The 11,424-nt window shown below is 40.4% G+C and overlaps 2 protein-coding genes across 3 annotated transcripts; both read left to right on the top strand.

Moving 5' to 3' along the window:
* ddx61 (DEAD (Asp-Glu-Ala-Asp) box helicase 61) lies at positions 1–7,163 on the top strand. 2 transcript variants are annotated; one of them, XM_088319176.1, is made up of 13 exons: positions 1–164; positions 620–1,646; positions 1,725–1,829; positions 2,020–2,149; positions 2,227–2,373; positions 2,487–2,581; positions 2,703–2,825; positions 3,161–3,289; positions 3,390–3,506; positions 3,585–3,648; positions 3,729–3,830; positions 3,911–4,131; positions 5,960–7,163. In XM_088319176.1, exons 2-12 carry the CDS (start codon positions 1,404–1,406, stop codon positions 4,123–4,125), a joined length of 1,470 nt encoding a protein of 489 aa, XP_088175302.1. In that variant the 5' UTR covers positions 1–164; positions 620–1,403; the 3' UTR covers positions 4,126–4,131; positions 5,960–7,163. The 2 variants fall into 2 exon arrangements, with proteins under 2 accessions (XP_088175302.1, XP_088175300.1); XM_088319174.1 differs by having other exon boundaries at positions 4,234–7,163.
* A 508-nt stretch (positions 7,164–7,671) lies between these two features.
* tomm40l (translocase of outer mitochondrial membrane 40 homolog, like) lies at positions 7,672–11,345 on the top strand. The gene is made up of 10 exons (XM_088319092.1): positions 7,672–7,799; positions 8,409–8,614; positions 8,695–8,762; positions 8,906–8,998; positions 9,324–9,425; positions 9,511–9,616; positions 9,689–9,811; positions 10,015–10,091; positions 10,163–10,265; positions 10,345–11,345. The coding sequence occupies exons 2-10, from the start codon at positions 8,410–8,412 to the stop codon at positions 10,482–10,484; spliced, it is 1,017 nt and encodes a 338-aa protein (XP_088175218.1). The 5' UTR covers positions 7,672–7,799; position 8,409; the 3' UTR covers positions 10,485–11,345.
* The last annotated feature ends 79 nt before the right edge of the window (positions 11,346–11,424 follow it).

Here is an 11,424-nt window from a genome sequence, read left to right as displayed (position 1 = left end):
GTAAGAGAAGACGAAGAAGAAGGCGACCATGTTGATTTAAAGGAGAAAAAAAACAATAGACGCGATTTATTTGAAGTACATTTCAGTCATTAAAAGTGTTGATGAATTAGTTGATTGGGGCAACAGGAAATGCAGTGTTTGTGTTAAAATAACAGCGAACCGAGGTGAGTGTTGTATTGTTTAAAAACCGCTTCCTTCAAAAACATCAGTTGTTGCTAGCTGGTTAGCTCAGTGTTAGCGCTGTGTGCGAAATTAGGTGACTACCGAGATATTTTATTTTCTTTGCGAAAAAAAATAACGACGCGATGCCTCCCTTAAAACACGACAACGTAAAGTGGTGACAATTAATTTAACACGCACTCCATAAAGTTTGCTGACTAAACGCCCAAAATCGTTGCTGTAATTTGCGAAAAGCTAACACGCACATGTTAGCGTGGTAACCAAATGAATCTCAGAACAATAAAATTAAATTTGTTCACATCAATGCACCATATTACGGAAAATAGTTTAGTTAAGGCAAAAATAACTAACTGTAACTGTTCTTTAAAAATGCCTTCTTAAATTGAAACGTTTTTTTTTCTTGTGCAAATTAATGTGTTTCTGTTTGGACATCTTTCAGGTGACGCATTTGAGTTGTTGGCTGGCTTTGATTAGGAAGCCCCTTGATCACGGTCACACTCCCACTTGTGACATTTTGACCTCCAGACGTGTGGTGTCCACGCAGAAACCAGTTGGGGGGAGTACGCAAACACGCACCGTGGATTAGAAGGGGTGGAAAGCTTTTTGGCTTTGGACTAGATTCCCCCTTGTTCATGTGATACCAATCTGGTGGGAATCATCTTGGAATATATGATTCTGGGGAAAGACTTGTATAGAGTTGGACATCTTTTTTTCCCCAAAAAGGACATCAAGTAAACTCTGTGGACCGAAAAGGAGACAGGAAACACTGTTCAGTTTCAAAACGAATAAACTGAACAAAGATTATCTTGAAGTTATCCCGCAAGTACAGAGATTGCCTTAGTTGTTCTATTTCAGGACTTGAACCACATTTAATACTTGTTCACATATAATTTTTCTATATTGTGAGCAAGTATATCAATGCAAATATCTCTTCATTTTGAAGAGTTTCTTGTGTACTAAAAGATTTTTTTTTTTTTTTTGGCGTTTCTTGTACGTCGGTCACTCTTGTTAAAGGGGGACCAAACTGCACGTACGTGTGTATATGTAAATATCATTGGTTGATTGCTTATTAAGCTGTGGATTTAAAAGAAAATATTGTTTGTTAATGATTTATTAATCTTTTTTACATTTTGATGCTCATTTTAGTAAGAAAAACCTAAGAGGCAAAAAAAAATTTACCTTGAAGGAGACAAAACAAAAGCTACGAAAGTTACAAAAAAAAAATGGCTACGGCCAGAACAGAAAATGTTGGCCCACTTGCCATGGGACTGAACAAGCAGAATGGGCAGCTCAGAGGACAGACCAAACCACCTTCAGTCCAGCCAGGATCCTCAACTCAAGGAAAAGTGTTGGGTGCTTTCCAGAAAGCAGGTGCTGCCTCCCAAGAAGGAGGGGGCATTAAGTTTGGAGACGACTGGAAAAAGAGCCTCAAGCTCCCTCCGAAAGACAACAGGGTCAAAACCTCAGTGAGTGAAACACCTTTCATCTTAAACTTTGAAACTTAAATACCTTTTTCTCTTAAATGTTCTCTTTTGTGCTCCTAGGACGTGACAGCCACTAAGGGGAATGAATTTGAGGATTACTGTCTCAAAAGAGAACTTCTGATGGGCATTTTTGAGATGGGCTGGGAGAAGCCGTCTCCCGTGCAGGTATGGTTAAAGGAACACTTTTATGATCCTGGAACAAGGATAAATTCATCTGTAATATTACAAGATGGCTAAAACGGGCTTCCTCGTGCTGCAATTGTCTTAAATTTCACAATTCAAGGCTTCGTCAGTGTGAAATTGGGAATTTGTAAAATCCCTTGTACGTATGACTTAAGTTTCTCATTCCTTGCAGGAGGAGAGTATTCCCATTGCCCTGTCTGGAAGGGATATTTTGGCTCGGGCCAAAAACGGAACAGGAAAAAGTGGCGCCTATCTCATCCCGCTGCTGGAAAGGATAGACCTTAAAAAGGACTATATACAAGGTGAGATTGAAATACTTCCCCTGCATGATTTGTTTTGATTTTCACCAAATTGTCTGATCAAAATTTTGCCCACCTAGCAATGGTGGTCGTGCCAACTCGAGAGTTGGCACTGCAGGTGAGCCAGATCTGCATTCAGATCAGCAAACACCTGGGAGGCGTCAAAGTCATGGCCACCACCGGGGGAACCAACCTACGAGATGACATCATGCGCCTGGATGAGACTGGTGAGTAGTTATCTAGTGATTTTCCTCTAGTTTGCTTTCTAGGCTACTCCACATTTGCCTCCAACCATGTTTTGTTTGTTTGTACTCAATTTGTCTGTGCCTTTCCATATTAGTGCATGTCGTCATTGCTACACCTGGTAGGATTCTGGATTTGATAAAGAAAGGAGTGGCAAAGGTCGATCGAGTCCAGATGATGGTGATGGATGAGGTAAGCACACTGCATTTAAAAACAAAACAAAAAAAACATAAATTCACCTCCTCGAGCTGGCTTCAAATTTCCATTTGCGCCTCAAAATGTGTTTGCTCTAAATTTGCTTCTCTCCTCTCAGGCCGACAAATTGCTGTCTCAGGATTTTGTGGTGCTCATCGAGGATATCATTAGCTTCCTGGCCAAGAATAGGCAGATCCTGCTCTATTCTGCAACCTTCCCCATCAGCGTGCAAAAATTCATGGTGAGTCGTCTTCAGTTGCGCCTCCACTCGGCCAAGCCTGATGGCTCGGTGCCACCTGGCACTAATTACTCAGCAAAGCAAGCTGTTCATTCTCCGAGTCCAGTTTTGTTTTGTACTGTATGCTTTTTAACGGCTGTGCTGGAATCAGTTACAAGCTTCATAGTTTGGATTGCAGTCTCATGCAGCAAAATTAATTTTTTTTCTGTTTCTGTATATCTTGTTGGCTTTCAACACACATAAACTACATTGGCAATGGTTATGAAATACAAGTCACTCTGCAATTTTTACCCATCAATCACCATTTTTAAATACCCCCTTCTGCGTTCTTGCCGTAGGCCAAGCACCTGCAGAAACCTTACGAGATCAACCTGATGGAGGAGCTGACTCTGAAGGGCATTACTCAATATTACGCCTACGTCACAGAGAGACAGAAAGTCCACTGCCTCAACACTCTCTTCTCCAGGGTGAGTAACACTCAATTGACAGTTTTAAACCGAATAGACAGCTACTCACAGACGGGGTGAACTAAAAAAAAAAAAGGTACTTTGATTCTGTCCATTGCAGCTTCAGATCAACCAGTCGATCATCTTCTGCAACTCCACGCAGCGGGTGGAGCTCTTAGCGAAGAAGATAACACAGCTGGGCTACTCGTGCTTCTACATCCACGCCAAGATGATGCAGGTTGGCAAAATGGAGTCTGATGTGCACAAGAGGCTAAAAGGCACAAAATAATTTTGCCGTGTATTGTTCCATTTGCAGGAATATAGAAACCGTGTGTTCCATGATTTCCGAAATGGACTGTGCAGGAACTTAGTCTGCACCGGTGAGCTTTAAAATTGCTTCCGAACAATTTCTCAGTTAGGAGCATTTTTCTCATGAATAACTGTTCCCGCCTTCCAATAGATCTCTTCACTCGAGGTATCGACATTCAGGCCGTCAATGTGGTCATCAACTTTGACTTTCCAAGGAATGCAGAAACGTACCTCCATCGTATTGGAAGATCAGGTATCGTGATAACTACCCCGTTAAAGGTAGAGAAGAAATTGAAATGAGCGCACCTGATGAAAGAAATTCCGTGTTCTCAGGGAGGTTCGGTCATTTTGGGTTGGCCATCAACCTGATCACATCAGAAGACCGCTTCAACCTTAAGACCATCGAAGACCAACTGGTGACCGACATCAAACCCATTCCCGGCAGCATCGATAAGAGTCTCTACGTTGCAGAGTTCCACTCCTCCAGCGGCGACTGCGAGGTGGAGGAAGTCCAAGAAAGATCAGGACAACAGCTGGACAGCACCTAAAAGCTGGTGAGAGCATGTTAGCATAAAAGTAGCCGAGTATTTTATTTTTTATTTCGACATGCGTACACAAGAAGCATCTGTGTGAATAAAGCTTTATCTTCCATGCAGGACACGGCAGGCTTCAGGCACCTCTTCAACATCTCACTTGTTTTCACAGCCGGCACCGAAAATAATCATCTTTATTTGCATCAAACTTCATACTGAGCCTTGTGTCCTGCATTTGCAAAAAAAAAAAAGCCACGCAAAATCTGAACAATTCTGTTTTGAGCCGCTCGTCCTCAGAAAGTGACAACCGAAAGCTCGAGTCTCTTTAAGCGTCAAAACACCAGCCATCGTCGCGTACGCTGTTGCCACGTAAGTGCCTTATTCCTGCCGCGCACATTTATTCCTGACATAGCCTGACGTGCGATCAAGATGTATCAAATGATAAACCATTGACTTCAAACATTCATGCAAGCAGAAAGACGCCTTGTGTGTGAGGTGCGTCAAAACTCTGGAATGCATCCTTAATAGCAACCTTTTTGTTTGACGTGAATGTTGCAATAAAAACGGCAGCTTTACTCCGTAGCGTGACTGTTTCTTCTCATTTGAAATAACGAAAACATGCCGAATGATTCATGGATGTCTGCCTGCGACAGTTTCACTTTCATAGCGGCCTTATGCTGTTCATTTGTACTCGTTGCGGTTGTCTGGCTAATCTTTCGGCGGTCACGTTTTTTTAAAAGTCATTCCAATGTCTAACAAAGCATAAGCGACTGGTTCAAAGCAGAATGTTTCAAATTGTTACTCGGCTCATAAATGATGCAGTTCCGATCTACAGGACATGTATGGCTCTTGGTGCAAATCATCACTTCAAATTTCCGATATCTATGCTTTATGTTTGCAATATGGACACTGAAGATGGGATTGAATTATTAGTATTTCCACGATTTGACGACAAAATGAAATTGGTGAATGTATACGGCAACTCTGCTGCCTCGTGGATGAACGCCAAGCGCTTGAGCATATTATTGGACACCATTTTTCTGTTGCTTTTTTTTTTTCGCCTCCATCTATTACCAGTCCTGGTTTCAGTTTGCTTTTGTGCAGCTGCAGCAATATGTAATTCATGTTTCTTTTGCGGCAAATCCTATTTTGGGAAGAAGGAAGGGATTATCTTTCGTGTGGGGCGGGTGGGGCTCTGAATTTGAAATCAAAATTGTAGCATTGTTAAAGAGGCAGCTCCGACTTTTTTTTTTTGTGCGTGTGTTAGTCCTCCCCTCACCGAGGGGGAAAAAATGACTCAAAAATATAATTTTGCGATTTCTGGTTTTTTTTTTTTCCTCCCTTGTGTGAGTCATTTTTCATTATCAACAGAAAATGAAATTACTAGTTAAAGATCCTTGAATTTTTTTTTTTTTTAATTTTATTTTATTATTATTTTTTTTTTTTGGGCCTATTGGGGTAATAGGTCACCGAAAGTTATAAATTGTTTACAATTACCCACACCCATCCGACCCCCCCGAAAAAAAAAAAATACAGTACTTGGGTGTGGGTTAATGGGAAGACGAGTTTTTTTTTCCTTCAGTTTTTGCGAACAGATTTTCAGGATTTATACTGAAGCAAAACCAAAAGAGTGAGTGATCGATCGAGCGAGCGAGTGAGTGGTGGGTCTACTGTGGAATGGCAGCATTTGCATGCAGCCTCAACCCAACTTGACGAAACATCATGTTAGCACTTGCTTGGTTCCAACTTTTGCTCTTTAAAAAAAAAAAAAAATCACTCAGTCTCGTTGACGGTTTGACGCTGCGTGTAAATGTCTTTTTGTTCTCTGTTTTTTCTTTTTCATGTGCAGACGTTTTTGTTGGTGATACAGTCTTAAATCCGAATGAGTGGTGTTTACATTTGCCAGGTTTGTGACCGCCCACTCTATGAATTTCCAACTCTTAACGGCAAATGTTGTCTTTTCCCTAACCGTTTTCTCGTTTTCATTCCATGATCTCCAGTGTGGCCCAAAATCGGCATTACTTTATGAATTTATTCACTCCTTTTCTATGAGTCATTCTCCCGGAAGTCTGTTTGATTTGTTATAACAAAATTGAAGAGGTGGCTTCCTAGGTGGCAAATTGGCTTCAAATCTGTTCATTTAGAAAAAAAAGTTTTCTCATTTTGTCTTTTACATGAATGCAGCTGATCCTGGGTCACAATGGACGTCATAACGAATGCCGTGATGGATGTTGACTGTTATATTTGCTTTAGTCATCTGCGAAGATTTTTCTTTTGTGTATCCGTGCACGCACCTTGACTCCTTGAGTCAGGTCTGCTGACTTTAAAATAAAAAAAAAAGGCACTAAATCTCAATTTGGGATTACTGCTTCATGTTCAATTTGGTAATTGGTGGTAAATTAAAAAATTAAATTCAACAATGAGTGGAAAAAAATCTTTATTTTTTTTCCTGGACTGAAGCAGTAACAAATTCTGCAAAACAATTTTGGCGAAATTCACAAAATTTAGACGTACTACTGAAATTCCTGCAATGTGGATATATAATTGGCTTTAATTTGGTGGTGGTTATGAATCTTACAACAGAATATGGAGGAGTGGTAACAAGATTTTGAATTTCCCAGCAGATAAACTATGCTGGTATTTCCGTGAAGTCTTTCTAAAATTGTATTAGTTGTGGCTTGATTCAGGGTCAGTCTTTTTGGGGTTTTTTTGGGACCAAGGACAAATTTCTGTCACGCCGCAACTTCGAGTGAGTGAAACCGTTTAAAGAATGCAAGATTAAAAGCCCAAGCATTTGAATTTGTGTTTTGAGAATGTGACCCTCATCATGGTTCCTCCTTTTTTTTGGGTGTATTTGAAACAGCATTGCAATTGGAATTTCGCAAAAGCTCACCCAGCATCTTAATGTTTTGTCCTGTTATTTCCTGACCTGACATGATTCTGATGAGAACACTGGGTAATTCAGGGAATAGTGTTTCTCGGTCCTCTACTGTTGTAATTTGGAACTACATGCAGGAGTTGTTAAATTCAATAAACAACTGAAATTTACTGTCCTTTGTTTACTTTGTGATTTTATTTACTGATGAGTGGAGGTGATATTGAATTTCAATGTGTTGTTCACGTTTAAAGGCCAATTGGTTTTATTTTAAATATCATATATTGTTCTTTGTCTAAGATTGTCTAATAATTTACATGGGCTGTGATTGTAACATAAAGTTCACGCTTAAATTTGGAATAATGTTGAGCAAGGGAAACAGGTGCGCTTTACTACTTGGGAATCATCTTTAGACGTTTGACCTTGACGTGCTTTAACTGCTGTTATTCAACTGACCTGGTTACCTTTTGTTTATAAATGTGGTGTTTTATTTGGGCCAATAGTAGCGTACGTATAAAAGTAACCTAAAATCAAGTCCAAATTCGTATAAAAATATAAATGGGTATGATCAGTCCATCCAGAAAAACGACGACGAATGTCATAAAAACATGCCATGCCCCGCCCTTTGTTTTAATTCAGCCAATGATGTTCCTAAATGTTTGTGACCTCACAAGCATGCGACAACTCATGTATGCCCACCAATCCCATCTGAGGAACTTGATTTTGTTATCCAATCAAATTAGTGTTTGCCTTCAACGTGCTTCTCCCGGCATAACTGGATTTTTACTTCCGGTTCGTCATCTCACAGTACAACGTGAGTACCTTTCGTTCATTCATTCTAAGTTTTCAATGGTTATTTGTTTTAAGGCAGTGATTGCCCGAAAAAACAACGTTTTAATTAAACCTCCAGCGCTGCGAATGACTCCGAAGCCATTAATAGCGTGCATGACGGTTGATGTAGATGAGCTAGCTTACCTGCCCATTCATTTGACATGTTTAGTAAGTGATTACTGGATGTGGCAAACGTGTATTGAGCAGTTGTGATGACACTTGTTTGACACAATTACGTTTACATAACCAAACTGACATTCTCCCGTCTATTTACACTGTTTAGGCCAGTGATTTTTTTCATTTCTTTTTTGGAGGACACCCAGTGACTTCAAGCAACCGTGAGGGATCATCAGTATTGGCCGTGGGAAATTGTCCACTGTCACTTAATTGGTCCGAAAATTATCAATAAATTATAAAAGATAATTTATCTTTGTTCACCTATCTATGCCAGTGACAGACAGAACAGTTAAGATGGCAAATGGTAATATTAACTCAGAGATGATACAATATTGTTAATTTTGCATGTGTTGACGCCAACAAAAATTAGCTGACATGGCACTTGACCTTCTCCTCTCTCCTCCTGGCCGTGCAGAATGGGGAGTGTATTGGCCGCTGGCTCCCCCAACCCACCGCCACCATCCTCCGCTGGTGTGGCTGGTCCTGGCTTGGCAGTGCCACCAGGCTTTGGGATGCCTTCAGTGTCACCCTCGATCGGGGGGACTGCGATGCAGGCACAGGAAGTGACTAATCCCTTGCCTAATCCGGGTACATTTGATGAGTGTCATCGCAAGTGCAAAGGTATATCAGATGATCGTCAAACAATATAATATACAGTGAACCCCCACAATATCACGGTACACCATTTGACCCCCTTTTAGAGGTTTTTCCGATGCAGATGGAAGGTGTCCGATTAGTCGTCAATAAGGGGCTTAGTAACCACTTCCAGGTTGGTAGACTTGCTTTTATGTTTGCTATACACTGCCTGACATTGCATCCGCTTTTTGAAATGATGTCACCGTGAATATGAAATGTAAACCCTGGACAGTTGGCTTTTGTCACAAGTTGGAATCGTTTTTTGTAAAAATTCAGGTGAACCACACCGTGTTGCTGAGCACTTTGGCGGATTCCAGCTACAGGTTCGGCGCCACATATGTTGGATTGAAGCAGACAGGTCCAGCAGAGGTATGGCCACACTGTTCTTTTAAATATTTGTTTTTATTTTTGTTTTTGTAATTACTAATGCAGCTTTCAAGTGACACTAGGACAATTGCATGACGTTACAGTTCCAATACATTTTTAATCAGACTTTTATAAAATGGCTAACAATGTTATAGCACCACTTCTTGCTTTGGCATGTTCTTAATGCATTTTATCATTTCAACAGACTTTTCTAAAGCAGTCTATTGATTTTTGAGACCCTGGAGTAAAAACTGTCAAATTTTCTATTCTGTCAATTTTGGTTTATCATCCAATGGAAATAGTCCAACTGCGAAACGGTTGTGCTCAGTTTTTTCCAGTCATGGTTGGTGACATGGACAACCTCGGCAGCCTTAATGCTCAAGTCATCCACCAGATCAGCAACAGCGTACGATCCAAAATGGCCTTCCAGGTACATTTCATCATTTCATGAACAGCGTGACAAAATAGTCATAGTTCGCTGTGATTAAAATGTCAATCATTTCAATATTTTTCAGACCCAGCAACACAAGTTTGTCAACTGGCAAGGCGATGCAGAGTTCCGAGGGAAAGATTTTACTGCAACAATTACACTTGGAAACCCTGATGTACTTCTTGGCTCTGGTAGGTCACCTACTTTTATCATTTTTATACACCACATTCACTCATTTTTTTATGTTTTGGTCCACCTGTCAGGTATCGTCGTAACGCACTACCTCCAAGCCCTTACGCCTGCTCTGGCTCTGGGTGGGGAGCTGGTGTACCATCGCAGGCCATCAGAGGAGGGTGCTGTGATGTCTTTGGTTGGCAGGTACACAGGTGGGTTAGTTGTCACCGGGCTGTGACGTGGCACTTTTACTGTACAGTGAATCCATTTTTTTTTTCAAGACAAACCCACTTACGATAACTTTTTGAAGACCTTTTAAAACCAAAAATAAGTATATCATGTTTTGATACTACTTATCGTAGCGTCTATGTAAACACGACCTAATTATTCATCAAGTCTGCAATTTTTAACTCAGGCACCAACTATGTCGCCACCCTGACGCTCGGATCGGCGGGCGCTCACGCCACTTACTACCACAGGGCTAATGAGCAGGTTAGTAAGCCTTCTGTATTCCATTCCGAGCCCTTTGCGTCCCTATGCTCTGACCCTCAAATATTGTGCAGTTGCAACTCGGCGTGGAATTTGAAGCAAGTACTCGCATGCAAGATTCTAGCGTGTCGTTTGGCTACCAGCTAGATGTGCCCAAAGCCAATTTACAGTTTAAAGGTACTGTACGCTTTCTTAGGCGCATGGACACACGCAGTTGAAATAGGAAAGAATGAACCATATGATTTCCTTCTCTCAGGTTCAGTAGACAGTAACTGGGTGGTCGGTGCAACTCTCGAAAAGAAGTTGCTGCCCCTGCCTCTCTCCTTGGTTCTCTGCTCCTTCCTCAACCATAACAAGAACAAGTTCCAGTGCGGTTTTGGTGTTACGATCGGTTAAACGGACCTTGGACTCGCTCACTTTGGACCCACTAGGCAACTATTTATCACTTTAATATTAATATATTATATATTGATCATATATAATATATAATATTGATAACCTCATGTTTTAACAGCCCATCCAGATATTTTTACGTTTATTATTTGCTGTAGCTCCTGTCAAAACTTATTGTATAAACCCAATGTTTGAAATTTAGACATTTATGATATACTTTTATTTATATCTGAGTTCATTCACTTATTTTTTGGACCATGAAGGGATGTTAACTGCATTATACATCTTAGAACATTGGGAAAAATACATTTTGTTTAAAAAAAAAAAAAGGAAAAAGGAAAAAAAAAGATTCTCTCGTGTTTTCTTTATTTAGCCATGAAAACCAATTAGTCAAAAATAGCCTCAGCCTCAAAGAGCTTTTCATTGCGGCATATAAATTGATTTTTTCTTTTTTTAATTACATTTTCGGAGCATTTTTTACTCTGAGAGGAGGACTTGAGCGTCTGGTATTTTCCCCTGCAGCATCAGGGAACAAAAGAGTGAGTCATTTGGATCAAAGTCCTTATCACGTTTAACATGCCCTTCTTGTGCAATGCTCCAGATGTACAAATAATTCACTTGGGTACCTAAAGTTGCCAATGTTGAATTGTGTTGTCGCCATATATATTTTCAGGGCCCACATCATGGCACCACTGCTATCTTTGCGCAGAAGAAATGATACATTCAGTTGTAGCAATCGTGGCTGACTTGTGATCTTATCCATTGATGATGTCAGTGATGTCACAACTCATCACTGTTGAGACATGACTGAGTGACCTTTATCTTGTCTGGGTATCTTTTCCTCATTGTCACTTAACAAATCATATCAAATAAATGTAATTTTTCCTCAAAAACAAAAATTTAAATTTTTCGAGACGATACAAGCCAGTAAAACAATATAGCA

Source organism: Idiotropiscis lumnitzeri, chromosome 16, assembly GCF_059441095.1.
Source record: "Idiotropiscis lumnitzeri isolate Australia: NSW breed Sydney's pygmy pipehorse chromosome 16, RoL_Ilum_1.0, whole genome shotgun sequence".
Lineage (NCBI taxonomy): Eukaryota > Metazoa > Chordata > Actinopteri > Syngnathiformes > Syngnathidae > Idiotropiscis > Idiotropiscis lumnitzeri.
This window is presented reverse-complemented; position numbering and strand designations above follow the sequence as displayed.